Source organism: Passer domesticus, chromosome 33, assembly GCF_036417665.1.
Source record: "Passer domesticus isolate bPasDom1 chromosome 33, bPasDom1.hap1, whole genome shotgun sequence".
NCBI classification, from domain to species: Eukaryota; Metazoa; Chordata; class Aves; order Passeriformes; family Passeridae; genus Passer; species Passer domesticus.
Genome location: NC_087506.1, coordinates 211,434 through 236,350, shown reverse-complemented (window position 1 = coordinate 236,350; position 24,917 = coordinate 211,434). Strand labels below are relative to the sequence as shown.

Here is a 24,917-nt window from a genome sequence, read left to right as displayed (position 1 = left end):
AAACACACCTCAGTGACACCTGAGTGACACCTGAGTCACCTGAGTGACCTCAGTGACACCTGAGTGACACCTGAGTCATCTGAGTGACCTCAGTGACACCTGAGTGACACCTGAGTGACATGTGAGTCACCTGAATCACCTGTGTGTCACCTCAGTGACGCCTGAGTGACCTCAGCGACACCTGAGTGACACCCGTGACCTCCCTACATTGATCTAACCACACCTGAGTGACACCTGAGTGACACCTGAGTGACACCTGTGACAGCTGAGTGACATGAGTCACCTGAATCACCTCAGTAACACCTGAGCGACCTGTGTGTCACCTGAGTGACACCTGTGACCTCCCTATACTGATCTAACCACACCTAAGTGACACCTGAGACACCTGAGTGACACCTGAGTGACCTCAATGACACCTGAGTGACACCTGAGTCACCTGAGTGACCTCAGTGACACCTGAGTGACACCTGAGTGACACCTGAGTGACCTCAGAGACACCTGAGTGACACCTGAGTGACACCTGTGACACCTGAGTGACACCTGAGTGACACCTGAGTGACCTCAGTGACACCTAAGTGACACCCGAGTGTCACCTGAGCGACACCTGAGTCCTCTACGGCCTCCCTACACTGACCTAAACACACCTCAGTGACACCTGAGTGACACCTGAGTCATCTGAGTGACCTCAGTGACACCTGAGTGACACCTGAGTGACATGTGAGTCACCTGAATCACCTGTGTGTCACCTCAGTGACGCCTGAGTGACCTCAGCGACACCTGAGTGACACCCGTGACCTCCCTACATTGATCTAACCACACCTGAGTGACACCTGAGTGACACCTGAGTGACACCTGTGACAGCTGAGTGACATGTGAGTCACCTGAATCACCTCAGTAACACCTGAGTGACCTCAGTGACACCTGAGTGACACCTGTGACCTCCCTATACTGATCTAACCACACCTGAGTGACACCTGAGTGACACCTGAGTGACCTCAGTGACACCTGAGTGACACCTCTGATCTCCCTATACTGATCTAACCACACCTGAGTGACACCTGAGTGACACCTGAGTGACCTCAGTGACACCTGAGTGACGTCAGTGACACCTGAGTGACACCTGTAACCTCCCTACACTGAACCACACCTGAGTGACACCTGAGTGACCCCAGAGACACCTGTGACACCTGAGTGACACCTGAGTGACACCTGAGTGACACCTGAGTGACACCTGAGTCATCTCAGTGACACCCGAGTGACCCGGAACCACGAGAGTCCCCAGCAGCCCCAAACGTCCCCAGAGTCACCTTGAAGCAATCCTGTCCCCTCACGGCCCCAATGTCCCCCGGTGTCCCCTCAATGTCCCCGATGTCCCCGGTGTCACCTTGAGGCGCTCCTGTCCCCCCACAACCCCCAATCCCCCCAATGTCCCCAATCCCCCCAGTGTCCTCCACAATGTCCCCAGATGTCCCCGATGTCCCCGGTGTCACCCTGAGGCGCTCCTGGCCCCTCACGGCCGCCATGTCCCCAATGTCCCCCGATGTCCCCTCAATGTCCCAAATGTCCCCGATGTCCCCCAAGTGTCCCCGGTGTCACCTTGAGGCGCTTCTGGCCCTGATGTCCCCAATCCCCCAAATATCCCCAAGTGTCCCCTCAATGTCCCCAATCCCCCCAGTGTCCCCAATCCCCCCAGTGTTCCCAGTGTACCCCCAGTGTCCCCAAGTGTCCCCGGTGTCACCTTGAGGTGCTCCTGTCTCCTCACAGTCCCCAATGTCCCCAATCCCCTCAATGTCCCCAATCTCCCCAGTGTCCCCAATGTCCCAAATGTCCCCGATGTCCCCAGTGTCCCCAAGTGTCCCCGGTGTCACCTTGAGGCGCTCCTGGCCCCTCACGGCCACCATGTCCCCAATGTCCCCAATATCCCCAATCCCCCCAGTGTCCCCAATGCCCCCAGATGTCCCCCAGTGTCCCCAATGTCCCCAATCCCCCCAATGTCCCTGATGTCCCCAGATGTCCCCTCAATGTCCCCGGTGTCACCTTGAGGCGCTCCTGGCCCCTCACGGCCGCCATGTCCCCAATCCCCCCAATGTCCCCAAGTGTCCCCAGTGTCCCCAATGTCCCCCCGATGTCCCCGGTGTCACCTTGAGGCGCTCCTGTCCCCTCACGGCCCCCCCTGTCCCCAATGTCCTCAGTGTCCCCAATCCCCTCAATGTCCCCAAAGTCCCAAATCCCCCCAATGTCCCCTCAATGTCCCCAAGTGTCCCCGGTGTCACCTTGAGGCGCTCCTGTCCCCCCACAACCCCCAATGTCCCCAATGTCCCCTCAGTGTCCCCAATCCCCTCAATGTCCCCAATGTCCCCGGTGTCCCCAATCCCCCCAGTGTCCCCCCATGTCCCCAGTGTCCCCAATGTCCCTAATCCCCCCGGTGTCCCCCCGATGTCCCCGGTGTCACCTTGAGGCGCTCCTGGCCCCTCACGGCCGCCATGTCCCCAATCCCCCCAATGTCCCCAATCCCCCCAATGTCCCCAATCCCCCCAATGTCCCCTCTGTCCCCAACCCCCCCAATGTCCCCTCTGTCCCCAATGTCCCCAATCCCCCCAATGTCCCCTCTGTCCCCAACCCCCCCAATGTCCCCTCTGTCCCCAATGTCCCCAATGCCCCCAATGTCCCCAGATGTCCCCAATGTCCCCTCTGTCCCCAATGTCCCCTCTGTCCCCAATGTCCCCAATGCCCCCAATGTCCCCAATCCCCCCGATGTCCCCAATCCCCCCGATGTCCCCCCAATCCCCCCAATGTCCCCCCATGTCCCCAGTGTCCCCAATGTCCCCAGATGTCCCCCCAGTGTCCCCCCGAAGTCCCCGGTGTCACCTTGAGGCGCTCCTGGCCCCTCACGGCCACCATGTCCCCAATGTCCCCAATCCCCCAGATGTCCCCCAGTGTCCCCAATCCCCCCAGTGTCCCCAATCCCCCAGATGTCCCCCAGTGTCCCCAATGTCCCCAGTGTCCCCAATGTCCCCAGATGTCCCCCCAGTGTCCCCCGAAGTCCCCGGTGTCACCTTGAGGCGCTCCTGGCCCCTGACGGCCGCCATGTCCCCAATGTCCTCAGTGTCCCCAATCCCCTCAATGTCCCCAAAGTCCCAAATCCCCCCAATGTCCCCTCAATGTCCCCCAGTGTCCCCTCAATGTCCCCAAGTGTCCCCGGTGTCACCTTGAGGCGCTCCTGTCCCCCCCACAACCCCCAATGTCCCCAATGTCCCCTCAGTGTCCCCAATCCCCTCAATGTCCCCAATGTCCCCGGTGTCACCTTGAGGCGCTCCTGTCCCCGATGCCCCCAATGTCCCCAGTGTCCCCTCAATGTCCCCAATCCCCTCAATATCCCCAATGCCCCCAATGTCCCCAATCCCCCCAGTGTCCCCCCATGTCCCCAGTGTCCCCAATGTCCCCAATGTCCCTAATCCCCCCGGTGTCCCCCCGAAGTCCCCGGTGTCACCTTGAGGCGCTCCTGGCCCCTGACGGCCGCCATGTCCCCAATGTCCCCAATCCCCCAGATGTCCCCCAGTGTCCCCAATCCCCCCAGTGTCCCCAATGTCCCCAGATGTCTCCCCAGTGTCCCCCGAAGTCCCCGGTGTCACCTTGAGGCGCTCCTGGCCCCTGACGGCCGCCTGCAGCTCCAGCTGCAGCTTCTCCAGCTCGGCCATGCGCGAGTTGGCCAAGTCCTGGTTCCCCTCCAGCTCCGCGTTCAGCATCTCAAACTGGGCACAAAGGCACCAAAAATATCAGAATTCACCCCAAAAATCCACCGGGATTCCAAAATTCCATAAATTCCCAAATAAATTCCCACAAAAAACCCAAAATTCCAAAGAAATTCCATCAAAATTCCGCCCTAAATCCAACCCAAATCCATTTCAGCTCCACGTTCAGCATCTCAAACTGGGCACAAACAGACCAAAAATGACAGAATTTAACCCAAAACTCCAAAGAAAATCTGAAATTCTACAAATTCCCAGAGAATTCCCCAAAAAAATACCACAAAAACCCCAAAAATTCCAAAGAAATTCCATCAAGATCCATCCCAAATCGAACCCAAACCCAAGTTCAGCATCTCAAACTGGGCACAAAGGGACCAAAAATGCCAAAATTTAACCCAAAATTCCAAAGAAAATCTGAAATTCCCCCAAATTCCCACAGAATTCCCACAAAAAAACCCCAAAATTTGACCCAAATCCATCAAAATTCCATCCCAAACCCAAGTTCAGCATCTCAAACTGGGCGAGAATGACCAAAAACCATAAAATTCACCCCAAAAATCCACCGGGATTCCAAAATTCCACAAATTCCCAGAGAATCCCAAAAAAATTCCCACAAAAAACCCTCAAAGTTTGACCAAAATCCATCAAAATTCCACCCTAAATCTGTCCTAAATTCCCCATTTTTTTCCAATTTCCCCCCAAAATTCTCCCAAAAATTCCAAATTTTCCACCAATTTCCCCCCAAACTCCCAATTTTTCCCAATTTCCCCCCAAATTTCTCAAATTTTTCCCAATTTCTCCCCAAAATTCCCAATTTTTCTCCCAATTTTTCCCCCAAAAATTCCCAATTTTTCCCCAATTTTTCCCCCAATTTACCCCCAAAATGCCCCATTTTTTCCCAATTTTCCTTCCAAAATCCTCTAATAAATTCCCAATTTTTCCCAATTTCCCCCCAAAATTTCCTGATTTTCCTTCCAAAATCCTCCAAAAAATTGCCAATTTTTTCCAAATTTTCCCCCAAAAATTCCCAATTTTTCTTCCAAAATCCCCCCAAAAATTCCCAATTTTTTCCCAATTTCCTCCAGATTTCCCTTTTTTCCCCCTCACTTTTCCCCAAAAATGCCCCATTTTTTCCCAGTTTTCCCCCAAAATTCCCAAATTTCCTTCCAAAATCCTCAAACAAATTCCCAACTTTTTCCCAACTTCCCCCCAAAATTCCCAAATTTTTCCCAATTTGTCCCCATTTTTTTCCCAATTTACCCCCAAAAATTCCCATTTTTTTCCAATTTCCCCCCAAAATTTCCAATTTTCCTTCCAAAATGTTCTCAAAAATTCCCAATTTTTCCCAATTTACCCCCAAAATTCCCAATTTCCTGCCGAAAATTCCCAATTTTCCTTCCAAAATTCTCCCCAAAACTCCCAAATCTTTCCCAATTTTTCCCCAATTCCCCCCAAAACTCCCAGTTTTCCTTCCAAAATCCTCCCAAAAATTCCCCATTTTTCCCAATGTCCCCCCAAAATTCCCAAATTTTTCCCAATTTCTCCCCAATTTTTTCGCAAATTTCCCCCCAAATTTTCCCCGATTTCCATCCAAAATTTTTCCCAATATCCCCCCAAAATCCTCCCAAAAATTCCCAATTTTTTCCCAATTTCCCCCCAAATTTCCCAATTTTTTTCCCAGTTTTCCCCAAAAATTCCCCATTTTTTCCCAATTTCCCCCCAAATTCTCCCCAAAATTCCAAATTTTCTACCAACTTCCCCCAAAATTTCCCACTGTTTCCCCAATTCCCCCCCAAATTTCCCAAATTTTCCCCACTTTACCCCAAAATCCCCAATTTTCCCCCCAAATTCTCCCAAAATTTCCCAATTATTTCCCATTTCTTTTCCCAATTTTCCCCCAAAATTCACAATTTTTCCCGATTTTCCCCGATTTCTCCCCAATTTCCCCGATTTGCCCGGATTCTCGCCGTGCCGGTACCTTCTGCATGCTCAGGGTGATCTGCCCGCCCTGGAACCCCCCGGAGCTGCCGGAGCCGTACGAGCCTGACGTCAGCTGGGACAGGTGAGACAGGACAGGTGAGAGACAGGTGAGATGGACAGGTGAGAGACACGGACAGGTGAGACACGGACAGGTGAGGGACAGGTGAGATCAGACAGGTGAGACAGGGACAGGTGAGAGACAGGTGAGAGACAGGGACAGGTGAGACAGGTGAGAGACAGGTGAGATGGACAGGTGAGACAGGTGAGAGACAGGTGAGAGACAGGGACAGGTGAGACAGGTGAGAGACAGGTGAGAGACACGGACAGGTGAGACAGGTGAGAGACAGGTGAGAGACAGGTGAGATGGACAGGTGAGACAGGTGAGAGACAGGTGAGAGACACGGACAGGTGAGACAGGTGAGATCGGACAGGTGAGATCGGACAGGTGAGAGACAGGGACAGGTGAGATCAGACAAGTGAGATCAGACAGGTGAGATACAGGTGAGACAGGCAGGTGAGATGGACAGGTGAGAGACATGGACAGGTGAGAGACAGGTGAGATCAGACAAGTGAGACATGCACAGGTGAGAGGGACAGTTGAGACAGGGACAGGTGAGATGGACAGGTGAGATAGGTAAGAGACAGGTGAGAATGGACAGGTGAGACACGGACAGGTGAGACAGGTGAGAGACAAGTGAGACACACAGGTGAGAGACACAGGTAAGACACGGACAGGTGAGACACAGGTGAGTGATACAGATAAGAATGGACAGGTGAGAAGGGACAGGTGAGATGGTCAGGTAACAGGTGAGAACAGACAGGTGAGAACAGACAGGTGGGAAAGGACAGGTGAGATGGACAAGTGAGACACACAGGTGAGAAATACAGGTGAAAATGGACAGGTGAGACACAGGTAAGAGACAGGTGAAAGACAGGTGAGGCAGGTGAGAATGGACAGGTGAGATGGACAGGTGAGAGATACAGGTGAGAAGGACAGGTGAGAACGGAGAGGAGAGACAGGTGACACACAGAGCACAGGTGACAGGTGACAGACGAGTGTGACGCCACAAAAATTCAACACAAGCGAGGGACACCTGAGCTCAGGTGTGCCCAGGTGTACCCCAGGTGTATCTCAGGTGTGCCCAGGTGTATCCCAATGTATCCCAGGTGTGCCCAGGTGCCCCCAGGTGTATCTGAAGTGCCCCCAGGTGCCCTCAGGTGTACCCCAGGCATGCTCAGGTGCCCCCAGGTGTGCCCAGCTGTCCCCAGGTGTACCCCAGGTGTGCCCAGGTTTGCCAAGGTGTGTGCCCAGGTGTATCTCAGGTACCCCAGGTGTGCCCAGGTGTGCCCAGGTGTATCCCAATGTATCCCAGGTGTGCCCAGGTGTACCCCAGGTGTATCCCAGGTGTGCCCAGGTGTATCTCGGGTGTCCCCGGATGTATCCCAATGTATCCCAGGTGCCCCCAGGTGCGCCCAAGTGTCCCCAGGTGTATCCCAGGTACCTGCAGGTGTATCTCAGGTACTCCAGGTGCTCCCAGGTGCCCCCAGGTGTATCTCAGGTGTACCCAGGTGTATCTCAGGTGTGCCCAGGTGCCCCCAGCTGTACCCAGGTGTATCCCCAGGTGCCCCCAGGTGTACCCAGTTGTGTGCCCAGGTGTGTCCAGGTGTGCCCAGGTGTATCCCAGGTGTACCCAGGTGTGTGCCCAGGTGTGCCCAGGTGTGCTCACCTGCTCCAGCGCCTCGGCCAGGTGTCTGTCCAGCCGCCCCTCGCGCTTGCGCAGCTTGGCGCTGTCCCACTGCAGCCCCTCCAGCGTGGTGCCCATCTCCAGCACCTTCGTCTCGGCCGACGTGGCCTTGTCCTGCAGCTCCGCCAGCTGCACAGGTGGGACAGGTGAGACAGGTGAGACAGGTGAGGCAAAAAACCCCGAGAAAATAGCAAATACCCCCGAGATTTTAGCCCAAAATTTGAATAAATTTGGTTTATTCCAGTGTAAATCACCTTGAGGTTTGATCTGAGACAGGTGAGAGACAGGTGAGACAGGTGAGGAACAAGTGAGAGACAGGTGAGAGACAGGTGACACAAGTGAAACAGGTGAGACAGGTAAGGGACAGGTGAAGGACAGGTGAGGCAAAAATCCCCGAGATTTCAGCCCAAAATTTGAGTAAATTTGGTTATTTCAGTCCAATTCTCCTAGCGGCTTTACCTGGGGACAGGTGAGACAGGTGAGAGGTGAGACAGGTGAGAGATGAACAAGGAACAGGTGAGGGACAGGTGAGGGACAGGTGAACCAAAAAAAACCCCAAGGAAATGACAAAAACCCCGGGACTTTAGCCCAAAACTTGAATAAATTTGGTTATTTCAGTGTAAATCACCTTGAGGTTTTACCTGGGACAGGTGAGGGACAGGTGAGCCAAAAAACCCCCCAAAAAAAGAGAAAAACCCCCGTGATTTTAGCCCAAAAATTCAACAGATTTGGGTTATTTCAGGGTAAATCACTTTGAACTTTTATCTGAGACAGGTGAGACACAGGTGAGAGACAGGTGAGGTAAAAAATGGGCCAGAGATGTGACAGGTGACACAGGTGACCCCCAGGTGTGCCCAGGTGACCCTCAGGTGACACAGGTGACACAGGTGACGCTCAGGTGTGTCCCAGGTGACACACGTGACATTCAGGTGACACAGGTGAGCACACAGGTGACACTCAGGTGTGACAGGTGACACAGGTGACACTCAGATGGCACAGGTGAGGACACAGGTGACACAGGTGAGCACTCAGGTGACACACAGGTGTGACAGGTGACCCCCAGGTGTGCCCAGGTGACACAGGTGACCCCCAGGTGACCCTCAGGTGTGCCCAGGTACCTCCAGGGCCTCCCTCTGCTGTTTCTCGTGCAGGCTCTGGGGCAGGGCAGGGACAGGTGACACAGGTGACACTCAGGTGTGACAGGTGACACAGGTGACACAGGTGACACTCAGGTGTGACAGGTGTGCCTAGGTGACACTCAGGTGACACTCAGGTGTGACAGGTGAGCACACAGGTGACACTCAGGTGACACAGGTGACACTCAGGTGTGACAGGTGTGCCTAGGTGACACTCAGGTGACACTCAGGTGTGACAGGTGACACAGGTGACACTCAGGTGTGACAGGTGACACAGGTGAGCACACAGGTGACACAGGTGACACTCAGGTGTGACAAGTGACACAGGTGACACTCAGGTGACACAGGTGACACTCAGGTGTGACAGGTGTGCCTAGGTGACACTCAGGTGACACAGGTGACACTCAGGTGTGACAGGTGTGCCTAGGTGACACTCAGGTGACACAGGTGACACTCAGGTGTGACAGGTGACACAGGTGACACTCAGGTGACACAGGTGACACTCAGGTGACACAGGTGAGGACACAGGTGAGATTCAGGTGACACAGGTGACCCCCAGGTGTGCCCAGGTGACGCCCAGGTGACACAGGTGACACTCAGGTGAGCACACAGGTGTGACAGGTGACACTCAGGTGTGACAGGTGTGCCTAGGTGACACAGGTGACACTCAGGTGTGCCCAGGTGACACTCAGGTGTGACAGGTGACACTCAGGTGTGACAGGTGTGCCTAGGTGACACAGGTGACACTCAGGTGTGACAGGTGACACTCAGGTGTGACAGGTGACACAGGTGACACAGAAATGGGACACAGGTGACACAGGTGCCCCCCAGATACCTCCAGGGCCTCCCTCTGGTGTTTCTCGTGCAGGCTCTGGGGCAGGGCAGGGACAGGTGACACAGAAATGGGACACAGGTGTGACAGGTGACACAGGTGACCCTCAGGTGACCCCCAGGTGTGCCCAGGTGTGCCCAGGTGTGCCCAGGTACCTCCAGGGCCTCCCTCTGGTGTTTCTCGTGCAGGCTCTGGGGCAGGGCAGGGACAGGTGACACAGAAATGGGACACAGGTGACACAGATGACACACAGGTGTGACACAGGTGACACTGAGGTACCTCCAGGGCCTCCCTCTGGTGCTTCTCGTGCAGGCTCTGGGGCAGGGCAGGGACAGGTGACACAGAAATGGGACACAGGAGACACAGATGACACACAGGTGAGCACACAGGTGACACAGGTGACACACAGGTGTGACACAGGTGACACTGAGGTACCTCCAGGGCCTCCCTCTGGTGTTTCTCGTGCAGGCTCTGGGTGAGCTCCTGCAGCCGCCGGTGCTCGCGCAGCAGCTCCCGCAGCAGCTCCCGGCCGGGCTCCGCCAGCTCGGCTGGAATCCAGAGCCAAAATCACACAAATTACACCCAAATTATCAAAGCCCAAAATTCCTGAAAAATCCCCCCAAAAATTCTAGGAAAAATACACAAAAATCCCAGAAAAAAAGTAGCTGAAATAGCAAAAAAATTGCAATCAAGAAGCCCAATATTCCCAAAAAAAATTCACCCAAATTCACACAAAATTCAGGAAAAATCGGAGACCCCAAAAGCTCCAAAATCCCAAAAATTTATCCCAAAATTTCATGAAAATTTCACAAAAATTTCACAAAAATTTCCCCAAAATCAGAATCCCAGAGCAGCTCCCGCAGCAGCTCCCGGCCGGGTTCCGCCAGCTCGGCTGGAATTCAGACCCAAAATCAGCCAAATTCCACCCAAAAATCCCTAAATTATCAAAGCCCGAAATTTCCATAGAATTCCCAAAAAAATTCCCAGGAAAAATCACAAAATTCCACAAAATTCGCAGAAAAACCAGCCAAAATCCCACGAAAATCCAGCAAAAAATGCCCTAAATTCACCCAAAATTCCAGCAAAAATCAGCGACATCAAGACCCCCAAAATCCCAAAAATTCAACCCAAAATTCCCTAAAAATTTCACTAAAAATCTCCCCAAAATTGGAATCCCGCAGCAGCTCCCGCAGCAGCTCCCGGCCGGGCTCCGCCAGCTCGGCTGGAATTCAGAGCCAAAATCGCACGAATTCCACCCAAAAATCCACCCAAAATCCCAAAATGATCAGAGCCCAAAATTCCTAAAAAATCCCCCAAAAAATTCCAAGAAAAAAGCCCAAAATTCCACAAAAATTCCAACAAAAATCACCAAAATTCACAGAAAAATTCACCCAGATTCACCCAAAATTCCAGTAAAAAATCAGAGACACCAAGAGCTCCAAAATCCCAAAAATTCAACCCAAAATTTCATCAAAATTCCACACAGAATTTCCTAAAAATTTCACTAAAATTTCACAAAATTGGGGTCCCGCAGCAGCTCCCACAGCAGCTGCCGGCTGGGTTCCGCCAGCTCGGCTGGAATTCAGAGCCAAAATCACATAAATTCCACCCAAAAAATCCCTGAATTATCAAAGCCCAAAATTCCTAAAAAATCCCCCAAAAAATTGCAAGAAAAAAGCCCAAAATTCCACAAAAATAGCACAAAAATCAGCCAAAATCTCACAAAAATCCAGCAAAAAATGACCAAAATTCCACCCAATTTACACCAAATTTCGTCAGAATTCCAGCAAAAATCAGAGACACCAAGAGCCCCAAAATCCCAAAAATTCCACCCAAAATTCCATAAAAATGCCACCCAAAATTTCATCAAAATTTCACTAAAACTTCCCCAAAATCAGAACCCCAGAGCAGCTCCCGGCCGGGTTCTCCCAGCTCAGCTGAAATTCAGACCCAAAATCAGCCAAATTCCACCCAAAAATCACAAATTATCAAATCCTGAAATTGCCAGAAAATCCACAAAAAAATTCCAAGGAAAAAACCCCAAAATTCCACAAAAATCCCAGAAAAAATGACCAAAATTGTGAAAAAATGCCAAGAAAAATCACCAAAATTCACAGAAAAATTCACCCAAATTCACGCAAAATTCCAGCAAAAATCGGAGACACCAAGAGCTCCAAAATCGCAAAAACTCAACCCAAAATTTCATGAAAATTTCATCAAAATTGCATAAAAATTTCACAAAAAATTCCCCGAAATTGGGGTCCCGCAGCAGCTCCCAGCCGGGCTCTGCCAGCTCGGCTGGAATCCAGACCCAAAATCAGCCAAATTCCACCCAAAAATCACAAAATTATCAAAGCCCAAAATTCCTAAAAAATCCCCCAAAAAATTCCAAAAAAATGTCAAAAATCCCAAGAAAAAAATGGCCAAAATGCCAAAAAATCTCAACAAAACCCACCAAAACTCCTTCAAATTCACCCAAAATTCCAGCAAAAATCAGAGACACCAAGAGCTCCAAAATCCCAAAAATTCATCCCAAAATTCCATAAAAATTCCACACAAAATTTGATAAAAATGTCACTAAAATTTCCCAAAATTGGGGTCCCGCAGCAGCTCCCGGCCGGGTTCTCCCAGCTCGGCTGGAATTCAGACCCAAAATCACACAAATTCCACCCAAAAATCCCAAAATTATCAAAGCCCAAAATTCCTGAAAAATCCCCCCAAAAATTACAAAAAAAAAGGCCAAAATTCTGCAAAATTCGCAGAAAAAACACCCAAAATTGTGAAAAAACGCCAACAAAAATCACCAAAATTCCCAGAAAAATTCACCCAAATTCCAACAAAAATCAGAGACACCAAGAGCCCCAAAATCCCAAAAATTCCACCCAAAATTCCGCAAGAATTTCACACAGATTTCCCACCAAAACCACCGGAATTTCCCAAAAATATCCCACCAAAAAGCCCCAAACTCCCCCAAAAATTCCCCAAAAAATCCCCCAAAATCTCCTTTAACAACCCCAGGTGTGCCCAGGTGCCCCCAGGTGTGCCAGGTGTATCTCAGGTGTGCCCAGGTGTATCCCAGGTGTACCCCAGGTGTACCCCAGGTGTGCCCAGGTGTATCCCAGGTGTATCCCAGGTGCCCCCAGGTGCCCCCAGGTGTGCCCAGGTGTATCCCAGGTGTATCCCAGGTGTATCCCAGGTGTATCCCAGGTGCCCCCAGGTGCCCCCAGGTGTGCCCAGGTGTATCCCAGGTGTATCCCAGGTGTATCCCAGGTGTGCCCAGGTGTGCCCAGGTGTATCCCAGGTGTGCCCAGGTGTATCTCAGGTGTGCCCAGGTGTATCCCAGGTGTACCCCATACCCACCTCGTGCGCCCAGGTGCCCCCCCAGGTGTGTCTAACCCCCCAGGTCTATCTCAGGTGTGTTTAACCCCCCAGGTGTGTTTAACCCCCCAGGTGTGTTTAACCCCTCAGGTGTATCTCAGGTATGCCCAGGTGTGTCTAACCCCCCCAGGTGCCCCCAGGTGTATCTCAGGTGTGTTTAACCCCTCAGGTACCCACCTCTTGCGCTCAGGTGCCCCCCCAGGTGCTGCAGCCCCCTCTGGACTCTCCCCAGGGCCCCCCCCAGCCTGGCCACGGCCTCGGGGGCAAAGCCCAGCCTGGGGGGGGGAGGGGCGGCGGCCACGCCCTCCTCGGGCCCCGCCCACGCCTCTGCAATCACAAAACACATCGTTAGCGTTAATTACTGTGCCTTTATGCAAATTAGATCTTGGATTTTTACCCAAAATTGCAGAAATTTCCACCCAAAAACGCGCTCGAAACGACACAAAATCCCAATTTGCTCCAAAAAAATCCCAAATTTCCTCCCCAAAATCCCAAAATTGGTCCCAAAAATCCCAAACTTCCTCACCTGAATCCCAAAAATCTCACATTTCCCCCAAAAATCCCCAAATTAGCTCCAAACCCCCCAAATTTCCCCCAAAACCCCCAAAATTTGCCCCCAAAATCCCAAATTTCTCCTCAAAACCCCCAATTTTCTCCCAAAAAATCCCCAGATTTCCCCAAAAATCTCAATTTTCCCACCCAAAATCCCCAATTTTCCCCCCAAAACCACCAAATTTCCCCCAAACTCCCAAAAATCCCCAAATCCTCCCCAAAAAACTCAATTTTCCCGCCCAAAATGCCCAAATTTCCCCTTAAAAACCCCAAATTTCCCCAAAAATCTCAATTTTTTCTGCCCGAAATCCCCAATTTTCTCCCCAAAATCCCAAATTTCCTCCCAAAAATCCCAGTTTCCCCCCAAAAATCTCAAGTTCCCCCCAAAACTCCCCAAAATTCCCCCCAAAACCCCAAAATTTCCCCCAAAAATCCCCAATTTCTCCTCAAAACCCCAAATTTTCTCCCAAAAAAAACCCAAATTTCCCCAAATTCCCCCCGAATTCCCCTCCCCCGCTCACCTCTCCTCTCGGGGTCCCCGGGGGGGTTCGGGGGGGGGCTCGGGGGGGTCCCCGGGGGGGTCCCCGGGGGGCGGGGCCGCCCCTCCCCCGCCCCCGGCCCCTCCCCCGTCGCCGTCGCAGCGCCGCAGCAGGGCCTGGACCTCGGCGTCCAGCTGGGCGGGAAAGGGTTAAAAATTAACCCAAATCCACTGAAATCAACCCAAAAATGCACCCAAAATAAGCCCACTTCCAGCTGGGTGAGAAAGGGTTAAAAATTAACCCAAAATCCACCGAAATGAACCCAAAAATGCACCCAAAATAACCCAAAATCCAGCTGGGCGGGAAAGGGTTAAAAATTACCCAAAATCCACCGAAATCAACCCAAAAATGCCCCCAAAACCAACCCCAAATCCAGCTGGGCGGGAAAGGGTTAAAAGTGACCCCAAATCCAACAAAATTAACCCCAAAATGGACCCAAACCAACCCCAAATCCAGCTGGGCGGGAAAGGGTTAAAAGTGACCCCAAATCCAACAAAATTCTTCCAAAAATGCCCCAAAACCAAGCCCAAACTTAACTGGGGGGGAAAGGGTTAAAAGTGACCCCAAATCCAACGAAATGAACCCAAAAATGCACCCAAAATAAGCACAACTTTAACTGGGGAAGAAAAGGTTAAAAATCACCAAAAAAAGCCAAAATCAACCCAAAAAAGCCCCAAAATTAACACAAAAATTAAGCAGGTAAAGAAAGGGTTAAAATTACCTGAAAAAGCCAAAATTAACCCAAAAATATCCCCAACATAACTCCAAATTTAACTGGGGAGGAAAGGGTTAAAAGTGACCTCAAATCCAACAAAATCAACCCAAAAATGCACCCAAAATAACCCCAAATCCAGCTGGGCGGGAAAGGGTTAAAAGTGACCCCCAAAAAAGACAAAATCAACCCAAAAATACCCACAAAATAACCCCAAATTTAATCAAAGAGGAAAGGGTTAAAACTGACCCGAAATTCAACAAAATCAACCCGAAAATAGCCCCACAAACCAAGCCCAAATCCAGCTGGGCAGGAAAGGGTTAAAAGTGACCCCAAATCCAACAAAATCAACCCAAAAAACCACCACAAAATGACCCCAAATCCAGCTGGGCGGGAAAGGGTTAAAAGTGGCCCCAAATCCAGCGAAATCCACCCAAAAATGCCCCAAAACCGACCCCAAATCCAGCTGGGTGGGAAAGAGTTAAAAATTACCCCAAATCCACCAAAATCAACCCAAAAATGCACCCAAAATAAGCCCACATCCAGCTGGGCAGGAAAGGGTTAAAAATTACCCAAAATCCAGCGAAATGAACCCAAAAATGCACCCAAACTAGCCCCAAATCCAGCTGGGCGGGAAAGGGTTAAAAGTGACCCAAAAAAAGTCAAAATCAACCCAAAATTACCTACAAAATAACCCCAAATTTAACTGGGCAGGAAAGGGTTAAAAGTGACCCCAAATCCAGCGGAATGAACCCAAAAATGCACCCAAAATACCCACAAATTTAACTGGGAAGGAAAGAGTTAAAAATGAGCCGAAATGCAACAAAATCCACCCAAAAATGCCCCCAAAATAACCCCAAATTTAACCGGGGGCGAAAGGGTTAAAAGTGACCCAAAAAAACTCAACATCAACCCAAAATTACCCACAAACCGACCCCAAATTTAATCAAAGAGGAAAGGGTTAAAACCCCATTTCTGGGTGTTTTACCTGTCCCAGGTGTGCCCAGGTGTGCCCAGGTGTGTTTTTAGCACCCCAAACCCCCATTTTTAACCCTTTTAACCCCAGTTTTTGGGTGTTTTTCATGCCCAGGTGTGCCCAGGTGTGCCCCTCACCTGTGCCCACAATCCCCTGGCTGCTCCTGACCCCATCTCAGGTGTGCCCAGGTGTATTTTTAGCACCCAAACCCCATTTTTGCTGCTTTTAACCCCAGTTTTTTTTGGGTTTTATGTGCCCCAGGTGTGCCCAGGTGTGCCCAGGTGCCCCTCACCTGTGCCCAGAAGCGGGTGACCAGGTGCTGACCTCATTCCAGGTGTGCCCAGGTACATTTTCAGTTCCCATAACCCCATTTTTAACCCTTTTAACCCCATTTTTTGGATGCTTTTCATGCCCAGGTGTGCCCAGGTGTGCCCCTCACCTGTGACCAGCAGCTTCTGCCCAGGTGCAGGGTGCCCATAACCCCATCTCAGGTGTGCCCAGGTGTGGTTTTAGCACCCAAAACCCCATTTTTGCTGGTTTTAACCCCAGTTTTTGGGTGTTTTTCATGCCCAGGTGTGCCCAGGTGTGTTTTCAGCACCCACAACCCCATTTTTGCTGGTTTTAACCCCATTTTTTTTGGGTTTTATGTGCCCCAGGTGTGCCCCTCACCTGTGCCCAGAAGCGGCTGACCAGGTGCTGACCTCATTCCAGGTGTGCCCAGGTGTGCTTTTAGCACCCATAACCCCATTTTTAACCCTTTTAACCCCATTTTTTTTGTGTTTTTCATGCCCAGGTGTGCCCAGGTGTGTTCTCACTACCCATAACCCCATTTTTTACCCATTTAAATCCCAATTTTTTTTGGGTTTTTTTGCTCCCAGGTGTGCCCAGGTGTGCCTCACCTGTGCCAGGTGTGCCCAAGTGTCCCTGATCTCAATTCAGGTGTGCCCAGGTGTGTTTTTAGCACCCAAACCCCATTTTTAACCCTTTTAACCCCAGTATTTTGGTGTTTTTCATGCCCAGGTGTGCCCAGGTGTGCCAGGTGTGCCCCAGGTGCACCCAGGTGTGTTTTCAATGCCCATAACCCTGTTTTTGCTGGTTTTAACCCCATTTTTTTTCGGTTTTATGTGCCCCAGGTGTGCCCAGGTGTGCCCAGGTGTGCCCCTCACCTGTGCCCAGAAGCGGCTGACCAGGTGCTGATCTCATTCCAGGTGTGCCCAGGTGTGTTTTCAGTGCCCATAACCTCATTTTTAACCATTTTAACCCCAGTTTTTGGGTGTTTTTCATGCCCAGGTGTGCCCAGGTGTGTTTTTAGCACCCAAAACCCCATTTTTAACCCTTTTAACCCCAGTTTTTGGTGGTTTTCATGCCCAGGTGTGCCCAGGTGTGCCCAGGTGTGTTCTCACTACCCATAAACCCATTTTTGCTGGTTTTAACCCCATTTTTTTGGGTTTTATGTGCCCCAGGTGTGCCCAGGTGTGCCCTCACCTGTGCCCAGAAGCGGCTGACCAGGTGCAGGGTGCCCATAACCCCATTTTTAACCCTTTTAACCCCATTTCTTTTGCTCCAAGATGTGCCCAGGTGTGCCCAGGTGCGTTACCTGTGCTCAGCAGCGGCTGACCAGGTGCGGGGTGCCCATAACCCCATCTCAGGTGTGCCCAGGTCTGTTTTCAGCACCCAAAACCCCACTTTTAACCCTTTTAACCCCAGTATTTTGGTGTTTTTCATGCCCAGGTGTGCCCAGGTGTGCCAGGTGCGCCCCTCACCTGTGCCCAGAAGCGGTTGACCAGGTGCGGGGCGCCCATAACCCCATTCCAGGTGTGCCCAGGTGTGTTTTCAGTGCCCATAACCCCATTTTTGCTGGTTTTAACCCCATTTTTTTGGGTTTTATGTGCCCCAGGTGTGCCCAGGTGTGCCAGGTGTGCCCCTCACCTGTGCCCAGAAGCGGCTGACCAGGTGCTGACTTCATTCCAGGTGTGCCCAGGTGTGTTTTCAGTGCCCATAGCCCCATTTTTGCTGGTTTTAACCCCATTTTTTTGGGTTTTATGTGCCCCAGGTGTGCCCAGGTGTGCCCAGGTGTGCCCTCACCTGCGCCCAGAAGCGGTTGACCAGGTGCAGCGTGGCGTCGTCGGTGGCCTGGCGCTTCTCGAGCTTCTCGATGCGCTCGCGCAGCTCGTCCTCGCACGCCTGGCGCTGCTCCAGCCGCTCGGCCAGCTTCTTGTTCCGGAACTGCAGCACCTTGACGTCCATCTCCTCCTGAGCAGGTGAGATCAGACAGGTGAGATACAGGTGAGATACAGGTGAGAGACAGGTGAGATACAGGTGAGATACAGGTGAGATACAGGTGAGACAGGTGAGACACAGCTTCTTGTTCCGGAACTGCAGCACCTTGACGTCCATCTCCTCCTGCGCAGGTGAGATCAGACAGGTGAGATACAGGTGAGATACAGGTGAGACACAGACAGGTGAGACAGGTGAGACACAGACAGGTGAGACACAGACAGGTGAGACACAGACAGGTCAGACACAGCTTCTTGTTCCGGAACTGCAGCACCTTCACGTCCATCTCCTCCTGAGCAGGTGAGATCAGACAGGTGAGATACAGGTGAGACAGGTGAGAGACAGGTGAGACAGGGACAGGTGAGACAGGGACAGGTCAGACAGGGACAGGTGAGAGACAGACAGGTGAGAGACAGACAGGTCAGACACAGACAGGTGAGAGACAGACAGGTGAGAGACAGACAGGTCAGACACAGACAGGTCAGACACAGACAGGTCAGACAGGGACAGGTGAGAGACAGACAGGTGAGACACAGACAGGTGAGAGACAGGTGAGAGACAGGTGAGACACAGACAGGTGAGACACAGACAGGTGAGACACAGCCAGGTCAGACACAGACAGGTCAGACACAGACAGGTGAGACACAGACAGGTCAGACACAGACAGGTGAGACACAGACAGGTGAGACACAGCCAGGTCAGACACAGACAGGTCAGACACAGACAGGTGAGATCAGACAGGTCAGACACAGACAGGTGAGACACAGACAGGTGAGACACAGACAGGTGAGACACAGACAGGTGAGACACAGACAGGTGAGACACAGCCAGGTCAGACACAGACAGGTGAGACACAGACAGGTGAGATCAGACAGGTCAGACACAGACAGGTGAGACACAGACAGGTCAGACACAGACAGGTGAGACACAGACAGGTGAGACACAGACAGGTCAGACACAGACAGGTGAGACACAGCCAGGTCAGACACAGACAGGTCAGACACAGACAGGTGAGACACAGACAGGTCAGACACAGACAGGTGAGACACAGACAGGTGAGACACAGCCAGGTCAGACACAGACAGGTCAGACACAGACAGGTGAGATCAGACAGGTCAGACACAGACAGGTGAGACACAGACAGGTCAGACACAGACAGGTGAGACACAGACAGGTGAGACACAGACAGGTGAGACACAGACAGGTGAGACACAGACAGGTGAGACACAGCCAGGTCAGACACAGACAGGTGAGACACAGACAGGTGAGACACAGCCAGGTCAGACACAGACAGGTGAGACACAGACAGGTGAGATCAGACAGGTCAGACACAGACAGGTGAGACACAGACAGGTCAGACACAGACAGGTGAGACACAGACAGGTGAGACACAGACAGGTCAGACACAGACAGGTGAGACAGGTCAGACACAGACAGGTGAGAGACAGACAGGTACAGACACAGACAGGTGAGACACAGACAGGTGAGACACAGACAGGTGAGACACAGACAGGTGAGACACAGACAGGTCAGACACAGACAGGTGAGACACAGCCAGGTGAGAGAAAGACAGGTGAGACACAGCCAGGTGAGAGACAGACAGGTGAGACACAGACAGGTGAGACACAGACAGGTGAGACACAGACAGGTCAGACACAGACAGGTCAGACACAGACAGGTCAGACACAGACAGGTGAGACACAGACAGATGAGACACAGACAGGTCAGACACAGACAGGTGAGACACAGACAGGTCAGACACAGACAGGTGAGACACAGACAGGTGAGACACAGACAGGTCAGACACAGACAGGTGAGACACAGACAGGTCAGACACAGACAGGTCAGACACAGACAGGTCAGACACAGACAGGTGAGACACAGACAGATGAGACACAGACAGGTGAGACACAGACAGGTGAGACACAGACAGGTCAGACAGACAGGTGAGACACAGACAGGTGAGAGACACAGACAGGTCAGACACAGACAGGTGAGACACAGACAGGTCAGACACAGACAGGTCAGACACAGACAGGTCAGACACAGACAGGTGAGACACAGACAGATGAGACACAGACAGGTGAGACACAGACAGGTGAGACACAGACAGGTCAGACAGACAGGTGAGACACAGACAGGTGAGACACAGACAGGTCAGACACAGACAGGTGAGACACAGACAGGTGAGAGACACAGACAGGTCAGACACAGACAGGTGAGACACAGACAGGTCAGACACAGACAGGTCAGACACAGACAGGTGAGACACAGACAGGTGAGACACAGACAGGTCAGACACAGACAGGTGAGACACAGACAGGTGAGACACAGACAGGTCAGACACAGACAGGTCAGACACAGACAGGTACAGACACAGACAGGTCAGACACAGACAGGTGAGACACAGTCAGGTACAGACACAGACAGGTGAGACACAGACAGGTGAGACACAGACAGGTGAGACACAGACAGGTCAGACACAGACAGGTCAGACACAGGTCAGACACAGACAGGCGAGACACAGACAGGTGAGACACAGACAGGTGAGAGACAGACAGGTGAGACACAGACAGGCGAGACACAGACAGGTGAGACACAGACAGGTGAGACACAGACAGGTGAGACACAGACAGGTCAGACACAGACAGGTGAGACACAGACAGGTGAGACACAGACAGGTGAGACACAGACAGGTCAGACACAGACAGGTGAGACAGGACAGGTGAGACACAGCCAGGTCAGACACGGACAGGTGAGACACAGACAGGTGAGACACAGACAGGTGAGACACAGACAAGTGAGACAGGTCAGACACAGACAGGTCAGACACAGACAGGTGAGACACAGACAGGTGAGACACAGACAGGTCAGACACAGACAGGTCAGACACAGACAGGTGAGACACAGACAGGTCAGACACAGACAGGTGAGACACAGACAGATGAGACACAGACAGGTGAGACACAGACAGGTCAGACACAGACAGGTGAGACAGGACAGGTGAGACACAGCCAGGTCAGACACGGACAGGTGAGACACAGACAGGTGAGACACAGACAAGTGAGACAGGTCAGACACAGACAGGTCAGACACAGACAGGTGAGACACAGACAGGTGAGACACAGACAGGTCAGACACAGACAGGTACAGACACAGACAGGTCAGACACAGACAGGTGAGACACAGACAGGTCAGACACAGACAGGTGAGACACAGACAGGTGAGACACAGACAGGTCAGACACAGACAGGTGAGACAGGACAGGTGAGACACAGACAGGTGAGACACAGACAGGTCAGACACAGACAGGTCAGACACAGACAGGTGAGACACAGACAGGTACAGACACAGACAGGTGAGACACAGACAGGTCAGACACAGACAGGTCAGACACAGACAGGTGAGACACAGACAGGTCAGACACAGACAGGTCAGACACAGACAGGTCAGACACAGACAGGTGAGACAGGTCAGACACAGACAGGTGAGACACAGACAGGTCAGACACAGACAGGTGAGACACAGACAGGTGAGACAGGTACAGACACAGACAGGTCAGACACAGACAGGTGAGACACAGACAGGTCAGACACAGACAGGTCAGACACAGACAGGTGAGACACAGACAGGTGAGACACAGACAGGTCAGACACAGACAGGTGAGACACAGACAGGTGAGACACAGACAGGTCAGACACAGACAGGTACAGACACAGACAGGTGAGACACAGACAGGTGAGACACAGACAGGTCAGACACAGACAGGTGAGACACAGACAGGTCAGACACAGACAGGTGAGACACAGACAGGTGAGACACAGGTGAGACACAGCCAGGTCAGACACAGACAGGTACAGACACAGACAGGTGAGACACAGACAGGTGAGACACAGACAGGTCAGACACAGACAGGTACAGACACAGTCAGGTACAGACACAGACAGGTCAGACACAGACAGGTACAGACACAGACAGGTGAGACACAGACAGGTGAGACACAGACAGGTCAGACACAGACAGGTGAGACACAGACAGGTCAGACACAGACAGGTGAGACAGGTCAGACACAGACAGGTGAGACACAGACAGGTCAGACACAGACAGGTGAGACACAGACAGGTGAGACAGGTACAGACACAGACAGGTCAGACACAGACAGGTGAGACACAGACAGGTCAGACACAGACAGGTCAGACACAGACAGGTGAGAGACAGACAGGTGAGACACAGACAGGTCAGACACAGACAGGTGAGACACAGACAGGTGAGACACAGACAGGTGAGACACAGACAGGTCAGACACTGACAGGTCAGACACAGACAGGTGAGACACAGACAGGTCAGACACATACAGGTGAGACACAGACAGGTCAGACACAGACAGGTGAGACACAGACAGGTGAGACACAGACAGGTGAGACACAGACAGGTGAGACACAGACAGGTCAGACACAGACAGGTGAGACACAGACAGGTCAGACACAGACAGGTGAGACACAGACAGGTGAGACACAGACAGGTCAGACACAGACAGGTCAGACACAGACAGGTGAGACACAGACAGGTCAGACACATACAGGTGAGACACAGACAGGTCAGACACAGACAGGTGAGACACAGACAGGTGAGACACAGACAGGTCAGACACAGACAGGTGAGACACAGACAGGTGAGACAGGTACAGACACAGACAGGTCAGACACAGACAGGTGAGACACAGACAGGTCAGACACAGACAGGTCAGACACAGACAGGTGAGAGACAGACAGGTGAGACACAGACAGGTCAGACACAGACAGGTGAGACACAGACAGGTGAGACACAGACAGGTGAGACACAGACAGGTCAGACACTGACAGGTCAGACACAGACAGGTGAGACACAGACAGGTCAGACACATACAGGTGAGACACAGACAGGTCAGACACAGACAGGTGAGACACAGACAGGTGAGACACAGACAGGTGAGACACAGACAGGTCAGACACAGACAGGTGAGACACAGACAGGTCAGACACAGACAGGTGAGACACAGACAGGTGAGACACAGACAGGTGAGACACAGACAGGTCAGACACAGACAGGTGAGACACAGACAGGTGAGACACAGACAGGTCAGACACAGACAGGTGAGACACAGACAGGTGAGACACAGACAGGTCAGACACTGACAGGTGAGACACAGACAGGTGAGACACAGACAGGTCAGACACTGACAGGTGAGACACAGATAGGTGAGACACAGGTGAGACACAGCTTCTTGTTCCGGAACTGCAGCGCCTTGACGTCCATCTCCTCCTGCACAGGTGAGGGGACCGTGCCCAGGTGTGTTTTCCACACACAGGTGTGCCCAGGTGCGCTCACTGAGAGGAGATGCCCCCCAGGTGTGCCCGGGTGTGTTTTTGCCCCCCAGGTGCGCTCACCGTGGAGGAGATGCCCCCCAGGTGTGTTTAACCCTGCTCAGGTGTGCCCAGGTGTATTTGTACCCGCCCAAGTGTTTTTTTACCCCCCCCCAGGTGTGTTTTTACCCCCCAGGTGCCCCCCAGGTGCGCTCACCATGGAGGAGATGCCCCCCAGGCGCAGGGGCTCGATCAGCGTGGGGCATTAACCCCCCCACGTGTGTTTAACCCTGCTCAGGTGTGCCCAGGTGTATCCCAGGTGTGCCCAGGTGTATCCCAGGTATGCCCAGGTGTGTTTTTGCCCCCCAGGTGTGCCCAGGTGTGCTCACCGTGGAGGAGATGCCCCCCAGGCGCAGGGGCTCGATCAGCGTGGGGCATTAACCCCCCCAGGTGTGTTTTTACCCCCCCAGGTGTATCTCAGGTGTGCCCAGGTGTGTTTTTGCCCCCCAGGTGTGCCCAGGTGCGCTCACCGTGGAGGAGATGCCCCCCAGGCGCAGGGGCTCGATCAGCGTGGAGCCCCCAGGTGCCCCCCAGGTGTGCCCAGGTGTGTTTAACCCTGCTCAGGTGTATCCCAGGTGCCCCCCAGGTGTGTTTTTACCCCCCCAGGTGTATCTCAGGTGTGCCCAGGTGTATCTCAGGTGCGCTCACCGTGGAGGAGATGCCCCCCAGGCGCAGGGGCTCGATCAGCGTGGGGCATTAACCCCCCCAGGTGTGTTTTTACCCCCCCAGGTGTACCTCAGGTGTGCCCAGGTGCCCCCCAGGTGTGTTTTTACCCCCCCAGGTGTATCTCAGGTGTGCCCAGGTGTGCTCACCGTGGAGGAGATGCCCCCCAGGCGCAGGGGCTCGATCAGCGTGGTCGGCGGCTGCTCCTCGCGGGGGGGTCTCTTTTCGGGGGGGCCCCCCCCGCCCTCGGGGGGTCCCCGCTTGGCGCCGACCCCCGCCATGGGCGCCTGGGCACAGGTGAGGGGTTGGGGGCACAGGTGAGAGATTTGGGGGGATTTCGGGGGGATTTTGGGGGATTTAAGGTGATTTTGGGGGATTTAAGGGGATTTTGGGGAGATTTGGGGGGATTTTGGGGGGTCCCCGCTTGGCGCCGACCCCCGCCATGGGCACCTGGGCACAGGTGAGAGATTTGGGGTCATTCGGGGAATTTCAGTGAATTTTGGGGGATTTAAGGGGGATTTCAGTGAATTTTGGGGGATTTAAGGGGGATTTCAGGGGACTTTGGGGGATTTAAGGGGATTTTGAGGAGATTTGGGGGGCTTTAAGGTGATTTTGGGGGAATTTGGGAAGATTTAAGGGGGATTTGGGGGGGATTTAAGGGGATATTCGGGGCTTTAAGGGGATTTTGGGGGAATTTGGGAAGATTTAAGGGGGATTTGGGGGGGATTTAAGGGGATATTCGGGGATTTAAGGGGATTTTGGGGGGATTTAAGGGGATTTTGGGGGGTCCCCGATCCCCGCCCTGGGCACCTGGGCACAGGTGAGGAGTTGGGGGCACAGGTGAGAGATTTGGGGGCATTTTGGGGGGATTTAAGGGGATTTAAGGGGGATTTTGGGGGGATTTAAAGGAATTTTGGGGGCATTTTAGGTGATTTTGGGGTGCTGGGGGAAATTTAAGGTGATTTTGAGGGAATTT

At 52.5% G+C, this 24,917-nt stretch overlaps 1 protein-coding gene across 1 annotated transcript in view; it reads right to left on the bottom strand.

Annotated features, from left to right (window-relative positions):
* Positions 1–24,917, bottom strand: part of RNF40 (ring finger protein 40) — a 58,642-nt gene that overhangs the window by 31,804 nt on the left and 1,921 nt on the right. The window contains exons 2-11 of the mRNA XM_064401833.1: positions 24,091–24,228; positions 17,685–17,852; positions 13,894–14,045; positions 12,998–13,147; positions 10,622–10,664; positions 10,086–10,107; positions 9,878–9,990; positions 7,457–7,603; positions 5,728–5,802; positions 3,633–3,752 (exon numbers count right to left, since the gene is read on the bottom strand). Coding sequence (XP_064257903.1) covers positions 3,633–3,752; positions 5,728–5,802; positions 7,457–7,603; positions 9,878–9,990; positions 10,086–10,107; positions 10,622–10,664; positions 12,998–13,147; positions 13,894–14,045; positions 17,685–17,852; positions 24,091–24,222 — 1,122 coding nt within the window. The 5' untranslated portion in view covers positions 24,223–24,228. The remainder of the gene's footprint in view (positions 1–3,632; positions 3,753–5,727; positions 5,803–7,456; positions 7,604–9,877; positions 9,991–10,085; positions 10,108–10,621; positions 10,665–12,997; positions 13,148–13,893; positions 14,046–17,684; positions 17,853–24,090; positions 24,229–24,917) is intronic.